The sequence below is a fragment of the Crinia signifera genome, chromosome 2 (assembly GCF_055691185.1).
Source record: "Crinia signifera chromosome 2, ASM5569118v1, whole genome shotgun sequence".
NCBI lineage: Eukaryota > Metazoa > Chordata > Amphibia > Anura > Myobatrachidae > Crinia > Crinia signifera.
The window spans coordinates 3967922-3991534 of NC_139218.1; the positions used below are offsets into that span (position 1 = coordinate 3967922).

Sequence of the window (23613 nt, forward strand, 5' to 3'; positions counted from 1 at the left end):
CAGGTCCAGTCGGACAATGCGACGACGGTGGCTTACATCAACCATCAGGGTGGCACTCGGAGTCGATCAGCCATGGCGGAGGCATCCTGTATCTTCCATTGGGCGGAGAACAGGATTCCCTCATTATCGGCAATCTTTATTCCGGGTCTCCTCAATTGGGAGGCGGACTACTTGAGCCGTCAGACTCTGGATGCGGGCGAATGGTCTCTCCATCCGAAAGTCTTCCAGATGCTGGTGGACCGGTGGGGCAGACCGGAGGTGGATTTGATGGCGTCACGCCACAATCACCAGGTCACCCTGTACGGTTCCAGAGCCCGAGATCCAGGCGCTTGCATGATAGACGCTCTGTCGGCCCAGTGGCCGTTCGCGCTCATGTATGCCTTTCCCCCATTCTCGCTCCTTCTCCGAGTTCTTCGCAAGTTGAAGGCGGAAGGGGGCACGTTGATCCTGGTAGCCCCTCATTGGCCTCGGAGGATCTGGTTCTCGGATCTGCAGGCCCTGTCGGTGGCTCCTCCATTCCGTCTACCTCTGTGGCCGGATCTGCTCTCACAAGGGCCGTGCCTCCATCCCGATCTGCAGCGGTTGTCTTTAACGGGGTGGCTGTTGAAACCTCCTTGTTAAAAGCTAAAGGCTTTAATTCACGGGTAATCTCGACTATGCTCAGGGCTCGTAAGCCATCTTCGGCTAATGCTTATCACCGCATCTGGCGGGCTTATTTTTCCTGGTGTAGTTCCCGACAGCTTAATCCAAAAACTTATCGTTTGTCTCGGATTCTGTCCTTTCTACAGAAGGGTTTAGAGGCTGGCCTCCGACTGTCATCACTGAAAGTACAGGTGTCGGCCTTGTCTATTCTTTTTCGCAGAAGGTTGGCATTGTTGCAGGACATCCGCACCTTCTTGCAGGGGGTCTTGCGAATCCAACCTCCGTTTGTCCCACCGGTCTCCCCATGGGATCTTTCTCTGGTTCTTAAGGCTCTACAGGGCCCCCCTTTTGAACCCTTGCGATCAGTGGATCTATGTTGGCTTACATGGAAAACTGTTTTTCTGTTGGCCATTGCTTCGGCCAGGAGGGTTTCTGACTTGTCTGCTCTGTCATGTCAGTCTCCTCTCCTGGTGTTTCATCCTGATAGGGCGGTTCTTCGAACCGTCCCCTCACATCTTCCTAAGGTGGTGTCCAAATTTCACGTTAACCAGGAAATAGTGGTTCCGGCCTTTCGTAGGCCGGATGCTTCTCCTGAGCAGCATTTTCTGGATGTGGTACGTGCATTGCGCATCTATGTACGCCGCACGAAAACCCTTAGGAAATCCAACTCTCTCTTTGTTCTCTATGGATTTCAAAAGAGAGGTTGGCCTGCAACAAAGCAGACTATTGCCCGCTGGCAGAGGTCTGTCATCAAGCAAGCTTACTTGGGTGCCGCCCTCCCGGTTCCAACGGGGGTCCGGGCTCATTCCACGAGATCTGTGGGTGCGTCTTGGGCTGTTAGGGGTGGTGCAACAGCAGAGCAACTTTGCAGGGCGGCGACTTGGTCGTCTCCTCAGACTTTCTTGCGCTTCTATGCGTTTGATACGTTTGCCTCACAGGATTCGGCATTTGGCCGGAGTGTACTAGCTGCGGCCCAGGCGCGTCCCCACCCTTAGGTGGCTGCTTTAGGACGTCCCACTGTTATCCCTGGGGCCCCTGACGTCTGCCGCAGAAGAAATTTATGTCTTACCTGTTAAATCTCTTTCTTCGAGGACGTCAGGGGCCACAGGGATCCCTCCCTGCCGCGCCTGCTTCATGGTATGAAGTTCATAGTTCCTCCGTTGAGTGAACTTCGTTAAAGGTTCCTCTGTTGAGGGTACTTATACATGTTACAGTTTCTCTGTTGAGCAACCACACACACATATATTTGTTGAATATGTCTCTGTATGGGTTTCTCTTCCTTCTATCTTGTCTCCTGCCTGGCTTGGGGAAAAAACTAAAAGTAAATGGCCTAGGAGGCGGGGTAGAGGAGGGGAGGAGCCAGGGCTGTCTCCGGGCAGCCAGAGTTTTTAACCTTTCTGGTGCTGGATGTGGATCGTGACCTCACTCATACCCCACTGTTATCCCTGGGGCCCCTGACGTCCTCGAAGAAAGAGATTTAACAGGTAAGACCATAAATCTCATTATCTGGGGCTGTGCGCGGTAGTCTCTGGTTATTCATATATATCTGGGGCTGTGCGCGGTAGTCTCTGGTTATACATATATATCTGGGGCTGTGCGCGGTAGTCTCTGGTTATACATATATATCTGGGGCTGTGCGCTGTAGTCTCTGGTTATACATATATATCTGGGGCTGTGCGAGGTAGTCTCTGGTTATACATATATATCTGGGGCTGTGCGCGGTAGTCTCTGGTTATACATATATATCTGGGGCTGTGCGAGGTAGTCTCTGGTTATACATATATATCTGGGGCTGTGCGCGGTAGTCTCTGGTTATACATATATATCTGGGGCTGTGCGCGGTAGTCTCTGGTTATACATATATATCTGGGGCTGTGCGCGGTAGTCTCTGGTTATACATATATATCTGGGGCTGTGCGAGGTAGTCTCTGGTTATACATATATATCTGGGGCTGTGCGCGGTAGTCTCTGGTTATACATATATATCTGGGGCTGTGCGCGGTAGTCTCTGGTTATACATATATATCTGGGGCTGTGCGCGGTAGTCTCTGGTTATACATATATATATCTGGGGCTGTGCGCGGTAGTCTCTGGTTATACATATATATATCTGGGGCTGTGCGCGGTAGTCTCTGGTTATACATATATATCTGGGGCTGTGCGAGGTAGTCTCTGGTTATACATATATATCTGGGGCTGTGCGCGGTAGTCTCTGGTTATACATATATATCTGGGGCTGTGCGAGGTAGTCTCTGGTTATACATATATATCTGGGGCTGTGCGCGGTAGTCTCTGGTTATACATATATATCTGGGGCTGTGCGCGGTAGTCTCTGGTTATACATATATATCTGGGGCTGTGCGCGGTAGTCTCTGGTTATACATATATATCTGGGGCTGTGCGCGGTAGTCTCTGGTTATACATATATATCTGGGGCTGTGCGAGGTAGTCTCTGGTTATACATATATATCTGGGGCTGTGCGAGGTAGTCTCTGGTTATACATATATATCTGGGGCTGTGCGCGGTAGTCTCTGGTTATACATATATATCTGGGGCTGTGCGCGGTAGTCTCTGGTTATACATATATATCTGGGGCTGTGCGCGGTAGTCTCTGGTTATACATATATATCTGGGGCTGTGCGAGGTAGTCTCTGGTTATACATATATATCTGGGGCTGTGCGAGGTAGTCTCTGGTTATACATATATATCTGGGGCTGTGCGAGGTAGTCTCTGGTTATACATATATATCTGGGGCTGTGCGAGGTAGTCTCTGGTTATACATATATATCTGGGGCTGTGCGAGGTAGTCTCTGGTTATACATATATATCTGGGGCTGTGCGAGGTAGTCTCTGGTTATACATATATATCTGGGGCTGTGCGAGGTAGTCTCTGGTTATACATATATATCTGGGGCTGTGCGAGGTAGTCTCTGGTTATACATATATATCTGGGGCTGTGCGCGGTAGTCTCTGGTTATACATATATATCTGGGGCTGTGCGCGGTAGTCTCTGGTTATACATATATATCTGGGGCTGTGCGCGGTAGTCTCTGGTTATACATATATATCTGGGGCTGTGCGCGGTAGTCTCTGGTTATACATATATATCTGGGGCTGTGCGCGGTAGTCTCTGGTTATACATATATATCTGGGGCTGTGCGCGGTAGTCTCTGGTTATACATATATATCTGGGGCTGTGCGCGGTAGTCTCTGGTTATACATATATATCTGGGGCTGTGCGAGGTAGTCTCTGGTTATACATATATATCTGGGGCTGTGCGAGGTAGTCTCTGGTTATACATATATATCTGGGGCTGTGCGAGGTAGTCTCTGGTTATACATATATATCTGGGGCTGTGCGAGGTAGTCTCTGGTTATACATATATATCTGGGGCTGTGCGCGGTAGTCTCTGGTTATACATATATATCTGGGGCTGTGCGAGGTAGTCTCTGGTTATACATATATATCTGGGGCTGTGCGCGGTAGTCTCTGGTTATACATATATATCTGGGGCTGTGCGCGGTAGTCTCTGGTTATACATATATATCTGGGGCTGTGCGCGGTAGTCTCTGGTTATACATATATATCTGGGGCTGTGCGCGGTAGTCTCTGGTTATACATATATATCTGGGGCTGTGCGCTGTAGTCTCTGGTTATACATATATATCTGGGGCTGTGCGCTGTAGTCTCTGGTTATACATATATATCTGGGGCTGTGCGCTGTAGTCTCTGGTTATACATATATATCTGGGGCTGTGCGCGGTAGTCTCTGGTTATACATATATATCTGGGGCTGTGCGAGGTAGTCTCTGGTTATACATATATATCTGGGGCTGTGCGCGGTAGTCTCTGGTTATACATATATATCTGGGGCTGTGCGCGGTAGTCTCTGGTTATACATATATATCTGGGGCTGTGCGAGGTAGTCTCTGGTTATACATATATATCTGGGGCTGTGCGCGGTAGTCTCTGGTTATACATATATATCTGGGGCTGTGCGCTGTAGTCTCTGGTTATACATATATATCTGGGGCTGTGCGAGGTAGTCTCTGGTTATACATATATATCTGGGGCTGTGCGCTGTAGTCTCTGGTTATACATATATATCTGGGGCTGTGCGCTGTAGTCTCTGGTTATACATATATATCTGGGGCTGTGCGCGGGTAGTCTCTGGTTATACATATATATCTGGGGCTGTGCGAGGTAGTCTCTGGTTATACATATATATCTGGGGCTGTGCGAGGTAGTCTCTGGTTATACATATATATCTGGGGCTGTGCGCTGTAGTCTCTGGTTATACATACATATATATATCTGGGGCTGTGCGCGGTAGTCTCTGGTTATACATACATATATATATCTGGGCTGTGCGCGGTAGTCTCTGGTTATACATACATATATATATCTGGGGCTGTGCGCGGTAGTCTCTGGTTATACATATATATATCTGGGGCTGTGCGCGGTAGTCTCTGGTTATACATATATATCTGGGCTGTGCGAGGTAGTCTCTGGTTATACATATATATCTGGGGCTGTGCGAGGTAGTCTCTGGTTATACATATATATCTGGGGCTGTCCGAGGTAGTCTCTGGTTATACATATATATCTGGGGCTGTGCGAGGTAGTCTCTGGTTATACATATATATCTGGGGCTGTGCGCGGTAGTCTCTGGTTATACATATATATCTGGGGCTGTGCGAGGTAGTCTCTGGTTATACATAATATATCTGGGGCTGTGCGCGGTAGTCTCTGGTTATACATATATATCTGGGGCTGTGCGCGGTAGTCTCTGGTTATACATATATATCTGGGGCTGTGCGCGGTAGTCTCTGGTTATACATATATATCTGGGGCTGTGCGCGGTAGTCTCTGGTTATACATATATATCTGGGGCTGTGCGCGGTAGTCTCTGATTATACATATATATCTGGGGCTGTGCGCTGTAGTCTCTGGTTATACATATATATCTGGGGCTGTGCGCTGTAGTCTCTGGTTATACATATATATCTGGGGCTGTGCGCTGTAGTCTCTGGTTATACATATATATCTGGGGCTGTGCGCGGTAGTCTCTGGTTATACATATATATCTGGGGCTGTGCGAGGTAGTCTCTGGTTATACATATATATCTGGGGCTGTGCGCGGTAGTCTCTGGTTATACATATATATCTGGGGCTGTGCGCGGTAGTCTCTGGTTATACATATATATCTGGGGCTGTGCGAGGTAGTCTCTGGTTATACATATATATCTGGGGCTGTGCGCGGTAGTCTCTGGTTATACATATATATCTGGGGCTGTGCGCTGTAGTCTCTGGTTATACATATATATCTGGGGCTGTGCGAGGTAGTCTCTGGTTATACATATATATCTGGGGCTGTGCGCTGTAGTCTCTGGTTATACATATATATCTGGGGCTGTGCGCTGTAGTCTCTGGTTATACATATATATCTGGGGCTGTGCGCGGTAGTCTCTGGTTATACATATATATCTGGGGCTGTGCGAGGTAGTCTCTGGTTATACATATATATCTGGGGCTGTGCGCTGTAGTCTCTGGTTATACATATATATCTGGGGCTGTGCGAGGTAGTCTCTGGTTATACATATATATCTGGGGCTGTGCGCTGTAGTCTCTGGTTATACATACATATATATATCTGGGGCTGTGCGCGGTAGTCTCTGGTTATACATATATATCTGGGGCTGTGCGCGGTAGTCTCTGGTTATACATATATATCTGGGGCTGTGCGAGGTAGTCTCTGGTTATACATATATATCTGGGGCTGTCCGAGGTAGTCTCTGGTTATACATATATATCTGGGGCTGTGCGAGGTAGTCTCTGGTTATACATATATATCTGGGGCTGTGCGCTGTAGTCTCTGGTTATACATATATATATCTGGGGCTGTGCGCGGTAGTCTCTGGTTATACATACATATATATATCTGGGGCTGTGCGCGGTAGTCTCTGGTTATACATATATATATCTGGGGCTGTGCGCGGTAGTCTCTGGTTATACATACATATATATATCTGGGGCTGTGCGCGGTAGTCTCTGGTTATACATATATATCTGGGGCTGTGCGCGGTAGTCTCTGGTTATACATATATATCTGGGGCTGTGCACGGTTGTCTCTGGTTATACATACATATATATATCTGGGGCTGTGCGCGGTAGTCTCTGGTTATACATATATATATCTGGGGCTGTGCGCGGTAGTCTCTGGTTATACATACATATATATATCTGGGCTGTGCGCGGTAGTCTCTGGTTATACTTATATATCTGGGGCTGTGCGCGGTAGTCTCTGGTTATACATATATATCTGGGGCTGTGCGAGGTAGTCTCTGGTTATACATACATATATATATCTGGGGCTGTGCGCGGTAGTCTCTGGTTATACATATATATCTGGGGCTGTGCGCGGTAGTCTCTGGTTATACATATATATCTGGGGCTGTGCGCGGTAGTCTCTGGTTATACATACATATATATATCTGGGGCTGTGCGGGCGGTAGTCTCTGGTATACTTATATATCTGGGGCTGTGCGCGGTAGTCTCTGGTTATACATATATATCTGGGGCTGTGCGCGGTAGTCTCTGGTTATACATATATATCTGGGGCTGTGCGCGGTAGTCTCTGGTTATACATATATATCTGGGGCTGTGCGAGGTAGTCTCTGGTTATACATATATATCTGGGGCTGTGCGAGGTAGTCTCTGGTTATACATATATATCTGGGGCTGTGCGAGGTAGTCTCTGGTTATACATATATATCTGGGGCTGTGCGCGGTAGTCTCTGGTTATACATATATATCTGGGGCTGTGCGAGGTAGTCTCTGGTTATACATATATATCTGGGGCTGTGCGCGGTAGTCTCTGGTTATACATATATATCTGGGGCTGTGCGCGGTAGTCTCTGGTTATACATATATATCTGGGGCTGTGCGCGGTAGTCTCTGGTTATACATATATATCTGGGGCTGTGCGAGGTAGTCTCTGGTTATACATATATATCTGGGGCTGTGCGCGGTAGTCTCTGGTTATACATATATATCTGGGGCTGTGCGAGGTAGTCTCTGGTTATACATATATATCTGGGGCTGTGCGCTGTAGTCTCTGGTTATACATATATATCTGGGGCTGTGCGCGGTAGTCTCTGGTTATACATATATATCTGGGGCTGTGCGCGGTAGTCTCTGGTTATACATATATATCTGGGGCTGTGCGCGGTAGTCTCTGGTTATACATATATATCTGGGGCTGTGCGAGGTAGTCTCTGGTTATACATATATATCTGGGGCTGTGCGCGGTAGTCTCTGGTTATACATATATATCTGGGGCTGTGCGCGGTAGTCTCTGGTTATACATATATATCTGGGGCTGTGCGAGGTAGTCTCTGGTTATACATATATATCTGGGGCTGTGCGCGGTAGTCTCTGGTTATACATATATATCTGGGGCTGTGCGAGGTAGTCTCTGGTTATACATATATATCTGGGGCTGTGCGCGGTAGTCTCTGGTTATACATATATATCTGGGCTGTGCGCGGTAGTCTCTGGTTATACATATATATCTGGGGCTGTGCGAGGTAGTCTCTGGTTATACATATATATCTGGGGCTGTGCGAGGTAGTCTCTGGTTATACATATATAACTGGGCTGTGCGAGGTAGTCTCTGGTTATACATATATATCTGGGGCTGTGCGCGGTAGTCTCTGGTTATACATATATATCTGGGGCTGTGCGCGGTAGTCTCTGGTTATACATATATATCTGGGGCTGTACTGACGTTCTGTGGCACAGAGCCCAGGCTACACACGATGGGGGGCGTAGGCTAGTGCGCTATTTATTTATAGCCTTTATTGGTCCTTCGGGCTGGGAGTCTCCCTGACGGCCCCCCCATTGTGCTGGCGCTCTCCTTCCCTGACTGCTCCCCTCCCCCACCCCCTAATGCTGGCGCTTTCTCTCTCTGACGCTCCCCCCCCCCCCCCTTTGTGCTGGCGCTCTCTCTCCCTCACAGCCCCCCTTATGTGTCTCTGTGCTTTCCCCTGGCGCCCTTTCTCCCTGACGGCCCCCCTTATACTAATCCTGTCCCCCTTTATGAGTCTGTGCTTTCCCCTGGCGCTCTCTCTGACGTCTCTGCGCTCTCATTGTGACAGTTGCTCGGGAGTTTGGTTCCAGTCAGAGTGCGCTCTCCTCTGCGCCGGCTTCTCAGGGCTCCAGCACGGTGCACATCCTGTCTCTGCTGCTCCGCCTCCGCCAGTGCTGCTGCCACCTGTCCCTGCTCAAGACGGTGAGTGTCCCCGCTACTGTCCTGTATTCATCCTGAGGGTCAACTCTGGCAGATATCCCAAGTTCTCCTTCGGGAGACGTCTGGGGCCACAGGCTTTACAATGGGTGGTGGAGTGGGAGAGAGCACCAGCACCCTAGAGGTTAAACTTCAACTGCCTCCCAGGCAGCCAGGCTCCTCCCCTTCTCTACCTCGCCTCTAGGCCAAGTTTTATTCAGGGTGCTGGCAGGAGCCAGATGCACCCACTAGAGGGGCTGCTATTTCAGTGCGCGCCGGATCCCCGCCATTTTACCCAAGTTGCATGTGGACATTTTTCCCTGGGGGCCATTTGCTAGCAGGGGGAGGTGGCTCCCCCCACATCAGCCCCTCCCCCGGGGACAGTAGGCAGGGAACTGTGTTACACAGAGAGTTCCCGCCACTGACATCCCTGCCTGGCTGCACCAGGGGAGGGACACGGAGAAGCTCACAGCCACCCAGGGTTCCACTCCTTCACTGCCAGGACGCTTGGGCAAGTCCCCCCCCCCCCCCCCCACACACACAAAAAAATTGAGGAAGAAGGGGAAATGGGGTTGCAGAGGCAGATGCACACCAGGTGGTACAGAACCTGTACCCAAATAAAAAAATTTATGTATAGAGAATTTTTCCCTGGGGGCCATTTTTCCCTGGGGGCCATTTGTTAGCAGGGGGAGGTGGCTGCCCCCACATCAGCCCCTCCCCCGGGGACAGTAGGCAGGGAACTGTGTTACACAGAGATTTCCCGCCACTGACATCCCTGCCTGGCTGCACGTGGGGAGGGACACGGAGAAGCTCACAGCCACCCAGGGTTCCACTCCTTCACTGCCAGGACGCTTGGGCAAGTCCCCCCCCCCCCCTGTACCTCTCCTGCGGGACACAGGTCACAGTTTTTCTCCTTCATCCACTAGGTGTCACTGGAGTAACATTGGGGATAGAAGGGCGACCACAGGGAGCATGGGCACTTTAAATATAATTAAGTGTGGCCAACTCCTCCCCCTTCTACTCCCCACCTAGGCAGTCGTAGAATGTGCCCTCATGGGAGCTGGTCACACACCTGGCTTGCTCCAGGGCACAAGTTTTTTTAAAGCTTGGAAATTCTTATTTTTTATTACTACAACAGAGAAGCAGTCTGCCGCTGCCTGTCTGCATCGTGGGAGCTGTCGGTGGGGTTCCGGCCGCAGCTGCGTGCGGCTCGCGCCCGATCCCCGGCTGCGGAGACCACCGTCTCCGGAGAGACAGCCACCACTGCACGCGGTGCGTGTCCCGTCCTCCCTCAAGCCTCTACCGCCGCCGACCAGCAAGGCAGCGGTAATGTATTCCTGACCTCCCGCTTAGCGCGGGGGTCAGTGTTAAAAACATGGCGGTAGTGCAGGTTTTAAACTGGCGCCATATTGGGACTCCGTTTGCGGCTGAGACGGTCACAGACTCAAGCACAGCCTTCTCCTCCCGGTGTCCAGACCTGCATTAGCTTCCCCAAGCCCTGCATGCAGACAGTGGGGTTAGAGCTGGGTGAGACAGTTCTGGGCTGTATGTAAATTTGGGGCTATAGCGCTCTCTGGTATATACCATAGCGTAGTTGTTGGCCTCTGGCAGCTTCTTCTCCTGATACTGTCTCTCCTGTCCAGTCTCTTCCTTCTGGCTTCTAACTGTACTATCCTTGGGGTGTGGGTACAGTTTATTAACCTGTTGATTGCTGCATATATATATATATTCATATATTGTGTATAGCTTAATCATTGGTAGCATGGCAGGAGGCAGCTCAAAGAAGTGTTGCAAAAAATGTAATGCTAGACTTACACAGTCTGCTGAGGGTGGTCTGGTGTGTGAAAAATGCACCCCTGAACCCACACCTTCCACTTCCCAGCAGCCCTCCCCTGCATGGGCTTTACAGCTCTCAGAGGTGATGTCATGCCTGTCCTCTGAAATCTCAGATGCACAGGATAGAGAATCCTCTAGATCACAGCAGCGAGAATTAACCTTAGCTGTGGAGGGTTTAACCAAGGCCTTGGCCCCAGAGCCTGTGATGCACAGCCCCCAGTGTTGAAGAGACTGCTCACACACGTCTTAGACACTGACACAGACGATGATATGCCTGACCTAGAGGAAGGGGAATATACTGCCCCTGAGGTGGATGTGCAACAAGATTTGCCGCCACAACAACCGGAACCGGTTGCGCAGGGTTTAGATGACCTTATTGATGTGGTCAAACTGGCATTAGATGTGGAAGAAGGGGCATCTGCCCCCAGTCGCCCCTCCCTGTTTGGTAAAAAGCCAAAACAGGCGGCTTCTTTTCCTCCTCCTTCAGAGGAGTTAGATGACCACGTGCTTCAGGCCTGGAAAAACCCTGATAAAAAATTCCAGATTTCTCGGCGACTCCTGTCTTCTTACCCCCTAGCGGCCGCAGGCAGAAAGCTGGTGGAAACTCCACCTGTAGTTGACCCTTCGGTCACGCGTCTTTCCAAAAAGACTGTCCTCCCAGTACCGGGGGCCACCACTCTTAGGGACGCCTCAGATCGTAAGCTTGAACTTACGCTTAAATCGATTTACACTGCGGCAGGGGTAGTTCAGCGTCCGGCTCAGGTCGGATGCTGGGTCAATAAGGCCAATGGGGTTTGGGCCTCCCAGTTGGCTCATCAACAGAATTATGGAGGTGAGGTGGATGTCCTGGTGCAATTAGCAGAACATATCTCTGAGGCATCATCCTATATGGTGGAAGCCTCCAATGATGTTTGCATCTTAGGTGCTCGCATATCTGCTTTGTCCATATCGGCATGCCGATAACTCTGGCTCCGCCAGTGGCAAGCTGATGCTGAGTCCAAGCGGGCAGTAAAAGCACTCCCCTTCACGGGTGAGGTATTGTTTGGGCCCGAACTTGATAAGTGGATATCACAAGCCACTGGTGGGAAATCCACATTTCTCCTCCTTCTACTCGTAGGACCTTTCAGGGAACATCCTTTCGGCCCCAGGCAAAGTTCAGAGGTCGCTCTAGAGGAGGCGCTGCCTCTCAGGTGATGCAGTTAAAATCCCGGCGGTCGGGATCCCAGCGTTCAGAATCCCGACACATTATCCCTCCGTGGGTGTCCACAACACCCCAGGAGGGAGAATAAATTAGTGTGCTGAGCGTAGCGAGGCACCGGGCCCGCAAGGGGGGGCGATCCACGTCCCCCCTCTTGTCGGGATTCCGGCGTCGGGATTCTGAACGCCGGGATCCCGACCGCCGGGATTCAGTACTGAATTCCCTCTCAGAGAGGCTCCAGAGGTCGTGGCAGAGGTGCTGCCTCTTCCACCCAAGAGGCCAAGGCCTCCACCAAGCCCGCCGCATGACGGGCTTCAGGCCCACCTAGGGGATCCCAAGGTGGGAGCGCGTCTTCAAGGCTTCAAGCATGTTTGGTTGCAGTCTTGCCAGGACGCTTGGGTGCGAGATCTTGTAGCATTCGGCTACAAGATACATTTCCAAAGACCATCCCCACACCGGCTTTTCAAAACCGGTTTGCCAGTTTCAGTAGAAAAGAGCCTGCTACTAACTGCGGCCATCCAGAAGTTGGTCTCGGCAGGGGTGGTCATCCCGGTCCCAGTAGACCAAAGGACTTTGGGGTTCTACTCCAGCCTCTTTCTGGTCCCCAAGCCAGACGGATCGGCACGTCCCATTCTGAACTTGAAGGATCTCAATCCTTACCTTCAACCGGTCAAGTTCAGGATGAAGTCCCTGCAATCGGTGATCGCGGGGTTGGAGGAGGGCGAGTTCTTGGTGTCACTCGACATCAAGGACGCCTACCTCCATATCCCTATTTGGCCTCCACATCAGGCCTTCCTTCGGTTCGCATTCCGCAGCCAACATTGGCAGTTTCAGGCCCCTCCTCAGCACCCCGGATCTTCACCAAGGTCATGGTGGTGATGATGGAGATTCTGCGGAACCAGGGAGTGACGGTCATACCGTACCTGGACGATCTTCTGCTGAAGGCCCCATCCAGGGAGGTCCTCCTGGACAGTATAGCCTTGACTAAGAGTACTCTAATTCGCCACGGATGGATACTCAATTTTCAGAAGTCCCAGCTCCAGCCGTCTCAACGGTTACAGTTCCTGGGGATGGTCCTGGATACCACACTTCTGAGGGTGTTCCTCCCAGAGGACAAGATACAGTCCCTCCAGGCTTTGATCCGCTCGGTCCTTCTGACCAGGACAGTTGTCGGTCCTCACATGTACCAGGCTTCTGGGGAAGATGGTCGCCTCCTATGAGGCTCTCCAATATGGTCGCTTCAGATCGAGACCCTTCCAGCGTTGCCTTCTACGTCCGTGGTCCGGCTCTCACCTGCACCTTCACCACAGGATACGGTTGTCAGTGCGGGCACGGGCACTCTTTCCTGTGGTGGCTGAACCCAGCAAACCTCAGGGAGGGAAAGAGGTTTGCCATCTGGAACTGGATACTGCTCACCACGGACGCAAGTCTTCGCGGGTGGGGAGCAGTCATTCTGGACCATCAGTTCCAGGGCCGTTGGACTCAGCAGGAGGCCCTGCTCTCCATCAATATCTTGGAGCTCAAAGCGGTCTACAATGCTCTCCTGCAGGGCCATCATCTCCTACAGGGTCAGGCCATCAGAGTGCAGTCGGACAACGCCACTGCGGTGGCCTACATCCACAAGCAGAGAGGCACGCGCAGCCTCGCTGCCATGAAGGAGGTGAGTCGAATCCTGCTGTGGGCGCAAGATCACGCCCTGGCCATCTCCGCCATATTCATTCCTGGCGTAGAAAATTGGCAGGACGTACACCAGGGGAATGGTGTCTCAATCCCCAGGTTTTTCAGCAACTGGTCCACCGGTGGGGGTGTCCCCAGGCAGACCTCATGGCGTCTCGCCACATCTACCAGCTACCCCGGTTCTTTGCCCGCACGAGGATCCTCAAGCGGTGGGAGTGGATGCTCTGGTGGCCCTTGGCCATTCACTTTGTGTACATCTTCCCTCCGTTTCCGCTAATACCTTGGGTGCTGCAGAGAATCCGGAGGGAGGGGATCTCCGTCCATCCTGATAGCTCCGGGCTGGGCGCGCAGGTCATGGTACACCAGCCTCACGTCTCTTCTGATAGACGAGCCTTGGGCCCCTGCCTCTTCAAGAAGATCTGCTCAGCCAAGGTTCTTTCGTCTTTCCAGACTTAAGTCGGCTTTATTTGACGGCGTGGCTGCTGAAAGGTTCATCCTGAGACAGGCAGGTATCCCGCGGGCGGTGATACCCACCATGATGAAGGCTAGGAAAGAGGTCACCTCCAAGCATTGCCACCACATCTGGAGGGCCTATGTGGTCTGGTGTTAGAGTCGTGGTGTCTCCGCCACTCTTTTCAAAAGGCTAGGCTTCTTCTTTTCCTGCAGGCGGGCTTAGCTGCAGGGTTGCGTTGATCTTTTTTCAAAAGAAAATTTGCCCTTTCACCTGAGGTACACACCTTCTTTCAGGGAGTTTTGCGGCTGCAACCTCCTTTTCGTCCACCCACGCTCCTTGGGACTTAGACCTTGTCCTAGGTTTCTTACAGTCGGCGGTGTTCGAACCGCTAGAAGACGTGGACCTTCGTTACCTCACATGGAAGACTGCTTCTCTTGGCCTTAGCATCAGCACGGAGAGTTCGGATTTGGGGGCTCTGTCATGCAGGCCCCCGTTTTTGATATTTCATTCCGACAGGGCAGAACTTTTTGCCTAAGGTGGTATCGGCCTTCAACATAAATCAGCCGATTGTGGTACCGGCCTTCCAAGATGTCTCTCCTGAGAACAGTACTCTTGACGTGGTCAGGGGCCCTGAAGATCTATGTGGCCAGAAACAGCATCGCTGAGGAAGTCAGATGCTCTTTTTGTTACGTAAGATCCGGTCAGACGGGGCTGGCCGGCCTCAAAGCAGACGTTGTTGCGTTGGATTCGCCTGACCATTCGTCAGGCCTACGTGGCAAGTGCTCAACGCCCTCCTGTCTCCATTACAGCGCATTCTACCGTGCTCAGTGGGCCCCTCTTGGGCGGCTGCCAGAGGGGTCTCCATTCAGCAGCTCTGCAGAACTGCCACCTCGTCTGGTCGTCAGACTTTTGCTCGGTTCTACCGATTTGACACTTTTGCGGCGTCAGCTTCACAATTTGGACACTCAGTGTTAAGGGGGTCTCAGCGCAATCCCACCCGTGTTTGGGAGCTCCAGGACGTCCCACTGTTACTTCAGTGACACCTAGTGGATGAAGGAGAAAACAGGGATTTTGTACTTACCGTATATCCTTTTCTCCGAGTCCACAGGTGTCACTGGACACCCGCCTCGGCGCTGTTCCATTGTTATTAGGAATTCCTGCCTTAAAATTTTACAGTTATAATTGCTAGGTAAGTTCTTCCTATGTTTAGGGAACTGTCTGCTATGTTATATGTGTGGCATGTTTGATTCAGTGGTTCTCACTGTTCTATTTATGTTTTCAATCTTTTCTGGTTGATTGTGTATTCTTGTGTGTTATACTAACCTCCTCTGGAAAGCGTGTTCTTTCTTCCAGCTCCATTCGGGCACATCCTTGGGACTGCCTAGGTGGGGAGGAGTTGGCCACACTTAATTATATTTAAAGTGCCCTTGCTCCCTGTGGTCGCCCTTCTATCCCCACTGTTACTCCAGTGACACCTGTGGACTCGGAGAAAAGGATTTACGGGAAGTACAAAATCCCAGTTTTTTGTGCTCCAGCCAGCCATAGCTGCTGCAGGAGCTCAGTGCCATTTCTCTCATTGCATTGTATGCCTTTGTATGCTTGCTGTATTCTGTGTACCTTATTAACCCTTTAGCTGCTTGCCAGTTTATTTTGGTGTTACATTGTACCTTATAGCCCTCCTGTATTTCTATAATTATGTCCAAGAAGGGGGAGGCCCAGCATTGCTGTCATGCACAGCCTGTAATGCGGGCCTATCTCCCCTGGACTATGTACAGGACGGCCTATGCGCGAGCTGCTACAATGCGCAGGCGCTGCCCACGCCTACGGCCTCCTCTCAGGAGCCTGCTTGGGCCTCATCCCTTGTGCAGATGATGGCGCAGCTAGTGGATAAAGTCTCAGCTGCGCTGCCCCAGCAGCCCGTGCCCTCCTCATCCACAGTGAGTGTAGCCCCCCAGCATCGGATGCTCGCGGGGAGGGTTCATTGCCCGCAGATAGACGCAGAGCTTTAGTCAAAAAACCGACAGCAGTCAGGCCTCTCCTTCTGCAGGACACTGACACAGGAGGAGGACGATCAAGATGAGGATTATTTAGAGGAGGCCATCGATGACGCAATTGACGAAGGGCACACCTGCGATAGAGAGGACCCCCCATCTTGATGTTCCGGCCCTGGTTACAGTGGTGAAAGAGGTCCTTCAGTAAGACGACCATGCTGATCCGCCTGCTGATTCGGGCCCTATATTTAAACGCACCTTGGTCTTGTTTCCCAAGTCTGATAACTTTAGCAAGGCCATTGGGAGGTTCCTAATAGGAGGTTTGTCATTCACAAACCCTTTTCCTAGCTCTACCCTCTCCCCCAGGAGGAAAGAGCCCCCTGGGAAACGACCCCCAGTGTAGACGCTCATGTAGCAAAGCTGGTAAAATACTGTACATTGCCCATTCCTACAGCGTCCCTCAAGGACCAAGCTGACCGGAAGTTGGAAAAATTCCTAAAGCTTATATACACCACGGCTGGGGCAGCAGGCAGGCCTGCCCTGGCATCAGCCTGGGTGGCTATGGCCCTAACTAAATGGACTGCTGTCTTGGCGGCAGGGGTCACTGAGGGGGCACCAGAAGAAACTCTGCTGACTTGATGCATCAGGCTGCCCTCTACTTAGGCGAGGCGGCTCTTGATTCCGCCACTTTCTCCTCCAGGGTGTCAGCTTCTGCAGTGGCCGCTCACAGATCCCTATGGCTGCATTCCTGGAAAGAGGACACAGACTCTAAAGAAGCTTTGGAAGCTCTTCCCTTCGAGGGTTCCCTATTATTTGGTCCAGAACTGGATAAAATGGTTGCTACGGTGTCAGCTTCTAAAACTGCCTTCCTACCATCCACCCCTGCTCCACGGCCCCAGGTTACTTTCCAGTCCTTTAGTTTCCAGGGCCGTGGCAGGGGACAGGCCTGCTCTTCCGCCAGATCTTCCCAAGGGGACAGATCCTCCCGTCCTAGAGGCAAGCGTCCCTGGGCCACCAGATGCCCCGACCCCAAGCCTGCGGACAAGCCCTCCGCATGAAGAGGGGGTCTCCCACCTGGGAGATCTCACGGTGGGCGGTCGTCTGTTGGGGTTTTCGGCCATCTGGCTATAATCCACCACAGACGCTTGGGTTCAGGAGGTGGACTCTCGAGGCTACTCCTTAACTTTTTGGCATCGGCCACCGGAATCATTCTTTTCCACTAGTCTCCCATCGGACCTAGAAAAGCGCAGAGCATTAGAACAGTCCGTTCAACATCTACTCCAATCAGGAGTCATTGTGCCTGTCCCTTTGGCTCAAAGGGGTTTGGGATTTTATGCCAACCTTGTCCTGGTCAGGAAACCAAATGGATCCTACCGGCCCATCCTCAACTTAAAGTGGCTCAACAGGTTTGTTTGTGTCCCGAAGTTCAGGATGGAGACCTTACGCTCCATTGTCTTGGCCCTTCAGCCAGGGGACTTCATGGCGTCCCTGGACATAAAGGATGCGTATCTGCCCATCCCCATCCGGCCGGAGCATCAACGGTTTCTGCAATTTGCCCTCCAGGACCGTCATTTTCAATTCCGGGCCCTGCCCTTTGGCCTATCTACCGCCCCCCGTGTGTTCACAAAAGTTAAGGCGGTGATGGACAGCAGTCTTGGCAGCCATGGTATCCGTATACTCCCGTATCTGGATGACCTGTTGATTCTGGCGCATTCCGCAGAACGTCTCCGGGACCACCTGACTATAGTGGTACATATCCTGAAATGTCATGGCTGGATCATCAATTGGGCCAAATCTTCCCTTCTGCCGGCCCAGTCAATGATCCATCTGGGGGCCAGGTTGGATACGATCCATCAGAGGATCTACCTACCGGAGGACCGCCGTCGGACTCTGCAGTCTCGAATCCGCCATCTCCTCTCTCCTCGACAGGTGTCCATTCATGTGCCTGCATGAGGGCACTGGGTTCCATGGTGTCGACCTTCGACATGGCGGAAGGAGATCCTCTCCAAGTGGTCGGGATCCTACCACTCTCTCCGGTCTCAGGTGATAACCTTATCACCAACAGTCCGTCTCTCCCTCTCCTGGTGGCTCTTGGACCAGAACCTCAATGTGGGGAGGTCATTCTGGATCCACCAGTGGACCCTCCTCACCACGGATGCCAGTCTCCGCGGTTGGGGGAACGGTCACTTCCCAGAGGTCATTCCAGGGCCTTTGGTCTTCCTCAGAGGCCCAGCTTCCAAACAATGTCCTCGAACTCAGGGCGGTCTTTCGAGCTCTTTGCTTGGCGGAACCTTGGCTGAGGGGTCGCCCGGTGCAGGTCCAGTCGGACAATGCGACCACGGTGGCTTATATCAACCACCAGTGCGGCACTCAGTCGGCCACCATGGCGGAAGCATCACGCATCTTTCCTTGGGTGGAGAGGAAAATTCCGTCTCTCTGCAGTCTTTATCCTGGGAGTCCAGAATTGGGTAGCCGACTTCCTCCGGTCTCGCTACCCAGGCACCATCTTGGTGGAAGCCCTGTCTGCCCCATGGCCGTTCACACTAATGTATGCTTTCCCGCCATTCTCCCCCATCCTGCGAGTGGTTCGCAAACTGAAGGCGGAGGGGGGCACGTTAATCCTGGTGGCTCCGCATTGTCTCAGACGATTCTGGTTTTCAGATCTTCAGGCTCTGTCGGTGGCCCCTCCGATTCGTCTTCTGTTACGCTCGGACCTTCTCACTCAGGGTCCGTGTCTGCACCCGGATTTGAGGCGCCTGGCTTTTGACGGGGTGGCTATTGACACCTCCCCGTTGAGAGCCAGGGGTTTTAATTCAAGAGTGCTCTCCGCCATGCTTAGAGCAAGGAAACCTTCATCGGTGGGGGCTTATTGCATTTGGCGGGTTTACTTAGTTTGATGTCGGACTCGCCTCTTCAATCCCAGGACTTACTGCCTAGCTCGGATTCTGTCTTCCTTACAGAAGGGCCTGGAGGCTGGGTTGCACTTATCTACCTTAAAGGTTCAAGTCTCGGCTTTGTCCATCTTGTTTCGCCACAGGCTAGCACTGTTGCCGGATGTCTGCACATTCCTGCAGGGGGTTTGCATATCCAGCCTCCCTTTGTCCCCCCGGTTGCTCCTTGGGACCTTTCCCTTGTACTGTCTGCTCTTCAGGGACAACCTTTTGAGCCCTTGCCGTCGGTGGACCTGTGTTGGCTCACCTGGAAACCGGTTTTCTTATTGGCCATAGCTTCGGCCCGGAGGGTGTCGGCTCTGTCCTGTAAGTCCTGGTCTTCCATTCTGACCAGGCGGTTCTTCGCACCGTCCCTTCTCACTTACCTAAGGTGGTGTCCAGTTACCACGTCAACCAGGAGATTGTGGCTCTGGCCTTTCGTGAGTCAGATGTTTCTCCTGATCAGTCCTCTTTGGATGTGGTCTGGGCATTGCGCATCTACGTGCCCCGCTCTGTCTTTTTTCGCAAGTCCAACTTTCTTTGTGCTATATGGCTTTCAGAAGAGGGGATGGCCGGCCACTAAGCAGACTATTGCCCGCTGGATTCGTTCTGTCATCCGGCAGGCATACTTGGGCGCCTCCCTCCCGGTTCCGGCAGGGATACGGGCACATTACACTAGGTCTGTGGGGGCATCTTGGGCTGTTAGGGGCAGTGCAACGGCTAAGCAAATTTGCAGGGCTGTGACTTGTTTTTCTTGCGCTTTTACGCTTTTGATACGTTTGCCTCCCAGGACTCGGCCAGAGTGTGTTGGCTGCAGCACAGGCGCGTCCCCACCCATAGGTGGCTGCTTTAGGACATCCCATTGTAAAGCCTGTGGCCCCTTGACGTCTCAAGCTTTATGTCTTACCTGGTAAATCTCTTTCTTTGAGGACGTCAGGGGCCACAGGGATCCCTCCCTGCTGCGCCTGCTTTACTTTCGTTGCGGTTAAGTTACAATTACGGTATATTGTTCCTCGGTTGAGGGTACTAACGTGTTCAGAATGTGTCTCTGTGCGGTGCTTCTCTTCCTTCTCTCTTGTCTCCTGCCATGGCTTGTTAAAAAGCTGAGTCCCTTGGCCTGGAGGCGGGGTATAGGAGGGGAGGAGCCTGGCTGCCTGGGAGGCAGTTGAAGTTTAACCTCTAGGGTGCTGGTGCTCTCTCCCACTCCACTACCCATTGTAAAGCGTGTGGCCCCTGACATCCTCGAAGAAAGAGATTTTCCAGGTAAGACCTAAATCTCGTTACATCCTCTACATCTCTCGGATGCACTACATGTACCAGAGAGCCCCGTGTTATGTCACACATGACAGTGAGACACTGTGACTCTCTCCCCACAGACGCTGGACCAACAGGAGCTGAAAACAGAGGGTCTGAGCCTGACGCTGGAGGAGCAGCTGAACGCCCTGTCCCTGTGTCACCTGGAGACCTCCGACCCCAAATCCTCCGTCTCCCTGAATGGGACAAAGTTCCAGGCTGCGCTGTTTGAGAGTGAGAGCCAAAGCACCAAGGTGTGTGTGTGTTCATGTGTGTCCCCACGTGTTCGTGTGTGTGTGTGTGTGTCCCCGCGCCCACGTGTGCGCGTGTCCCTGTGTGAAAATTGGAGAAATGTCTGTTAAAGGTTTGGGTTCCATGTATGGTACGTGCTGGTGGGGGGGGGGGGTGGATGTGCTGGTGGTGGGGGGATGTGCTGGGGGAAGGTGCTGGTGCAGGGGGGTTGGTGGGGGAGGGGGGGTGCCAGGGGTGGGGGTGGTGTGCTTGTGTAGGGGGGCAGTGTGCAGGGGGGCGGTATGCTTGGGAGTGTGGGGGGGCTGATGTGTTGGTGCAGGGGGGTGTTGTGCGGGGGAATGTTTTTGTGCAGGGGGGTGGTGTGCTAGTGTAGGGGGGTGGTGTGCTAGTGTAGGGGGGTGGTGTGCTAGTGTAGGGGGGTGGTGTGCGGGGGATGTGCTGGTGCGGGGGGGTGATGTGTAGGGAAATGTGCTGGTGCGGGGGGGGTAATGTGTTGGTGCAGGGGGGCATGTGTGCGGGGGAATGTGTTGGTGCAGGGGGGAGGTGTGCGGGGGAATGTGTTGGTGCAGGGGGGCGGTGTGCGGGGGAATGTGTTGGTGCAGGGGGGCGGTGTGCGGGGGATGTGTTGGTGCAGGGGGGCGGTGTGCGGGGGATGTGTTGGTGCAGGGGGGAGGTGTGCGGGGGAATGTGTTGGTGCAGGGGGGCGGTGTGCGGGGGATGTGTTGGTGCAGGGGGGCGGTGTGTGGGGGGATGTGTTGGTGCAGGGGGGCGGTGTGCGGGGGATGTGTTGGTGCAGGGGGGCGGTGTGCGGGGGGATGTGTTGGTGCAGGGGGGGCGGTGTGCGGGGGGGATGTGTTGGTACAGGGGGGCGGTGTGCGGGGGGATGTGTTGGTGCAGGGGGGCGGTGTGCGGGGGGGATGTGTTGGCGCAGGGGGGCATGTGTGCGGGGGGGGATGTGTTGGCGCAGGGGGGCATGTGTGTGGGGGAATGTGTTGGCGCAGGGGGGCATGTGTGCGGGGGAATGTGTTGGTGCAGGGGGGCATGTGTGCGGGGGAATGTGTTGGTGCAGGGGGGTGGTGGTGTGCGGGGGAATGTGTTGGTGCAGGGGGGTGGTGTGCGGGGGAATGTGTTGGTGCAGGGGGGCGGTGGTGTGCGGGGGAATGTGTTGGTGCAGGGGGGCGGTGGTGTGCGGGGGAATGTGTTGGTGCAGGGGGGCGGTGTGCGGGGGAATGTGTTGGCGCAGGGGGGCGGTGTGCGGGGGGGATGTGTTGGCGCAGGGGGGCATGTGTGCGGGGGGGGATGTGTTGGCGCAGGGGGGCATGTGTGTGGGGAATGTGTTGGCGCAGGGGGGCATGTGTGCGGGGGAATGTGTTGGTGCAGGGGGGCATGTGTGCGGGGAAATGTGTTGGTGCAGGGGGGTGGTGGTGTGCGGGGGAATGTGTTGGTGCAGGGGGGTGGTGTGCGGGGGAATGTGTTGGTGCAGGGGGGCGGTGGTGTGCGGGGGAATGTGTTGGTGCAGGGGGGCGGTGTGCGGGGGAATGTGTTGGTGCAGGGGGGCGGTGTGCGGGGGAATGTGTTGGTGCAGGGGGCGGTGTGTGGGGGGATGTGTTGGTGCAGGGGGGCGGTGTGCGGGGGATGTGTTGGTGCAGGGGGGCGGTGTGCTGGTGTAGGGGGGCATATGTGCGGGGGAAGGTGTGGGGGGGGGAAGGTGCTGGTGCAGGGAGGCAGTGTGTGAGTGTGGTGCAATAGATATTTAACAGTAACTGTCTGTATAGAATGTTCTATGTAGAAAACCCTGTGTCTCTCTGTCTATATAACGGTCTGTCTCTATATAGAAAACCCTGTGTCTCTCTGTCTATATAACAGTCTGTCTCTATATAGAAAACCCTGTGTCTCTCTGTCTATATAACAGTCTGTCTCTATATAGAAAACCCTGTGTCTCTCTGTCTATATAACAGTCTGTCTCTCCCCAGATCGAGTCTCTTATCTCGGAGCTGAAAGCCATAAGCGGTACATCTGAGCCCCAGAAGAGGTGAGGAGCAGTGTGCGCTTCCAGTGCTGGTCACTGAGCAGAGGCTCCTGGGTTACATAACTTATCTGCAGTAACCAGGCCGGTGTGTGATGTTGCTATAGGGGAGACGTGCCAGGTGTGGTGATGCGAGGGGGGGGGGGGGGGGGGGGGGACGTGCCTGGTGTGGTGTTGGGGGGGGGGGGGGGGGGGGGGGAGACGTGCCCGGTGTGGTGGTGGTGTTGCTGTGGGGGGGGAGGTGAGGGAGACGTGCCCGGTGTGGTGTTGCTGTGGGGGGGAGACGTGCCCAGTGTGGTGTTGCTGCGGGGGAAGACGTCCCGGGTGTGGTGGTGCTGGGGGGGGGGGGGAGACGTGCCCAGTGTGGTGTTGCTGCGGGGGAAGACGTCCCGGGTGTGGTGGTGCTGGGGGGGGGGGGGAGACGTGCCAGGTGTGGTGGTGCTGCTGGGGGGGGGGGGGGGGGGGGGGGAGACGTGCCAGGTGTGGATGTTGCTGCTGGGGGGGGGGGGGGGTAGACGTGCCAGGTGTGGATGTTGCTGCGGGTGGGGGGGGGGGGGGGGGTAGACGTGCCGGGTGTGGTGTTGCTGCGGGGGGGGAGGGTAGACGTGCCGGGTCTATGTCCCTGTGTCCGGGGGTTAATGGTCACTTTATTCCCGTGTATCGTTCCCAGCGTCATCGTGTCTCAGTGGACCGGCATGCTGAAGATTGTGGCTGCGCATCTAAAGCGCATCGGACTCTCCTACGCCACTATAGACGGCTCCGTCAATCCCAAACAGCGGATGGATGTTGTAGAAGAGTTTAATATCAACGCTAGAGGCCCCCAGGTGTGTACAGTGCTCTGCATTACGCTGGGGTCTGTGTGTTCTGCACACCCCTCCCCTCCCCCACAGGTGTGTACAGTGCTCTGCATTACGCTGGGGTCTGTGTGTTCTGCACCTCCCCTCCCCCACAGGTGTGTGTACAGTGCTCTGCATTACGCTGGGGTCTGTGTGTTCTGCACCTCCCCTCCCCCACAGGTGTGTGT

The 23613-nt window shown here is 53.5% G+C and overlaps 1 protein-coding gene across 1 annotated transcript in view; it reads left to right on the forward strand.

The window, feature by feature from the left end:
- TTF2 (transcription termination factor 2) overlaps positions 1-23613 on the forward strand; it is a 116668-nt gene that overhangs the window by 82500 nt on the left and 10555 nt on the right. Inside the window, 4 exon segments of the mRNA XM_083171459.1 lie at positions 8805-8938; positions 20395-20565; positions 22537-22595; positions 23260-23413. Of these exon segments, the coding sequence (XP_083027585.1) occupies positions 8805-8938; positions 20395-20565; positions 22537-22595; positions 23260-23413 (518 nt within the window).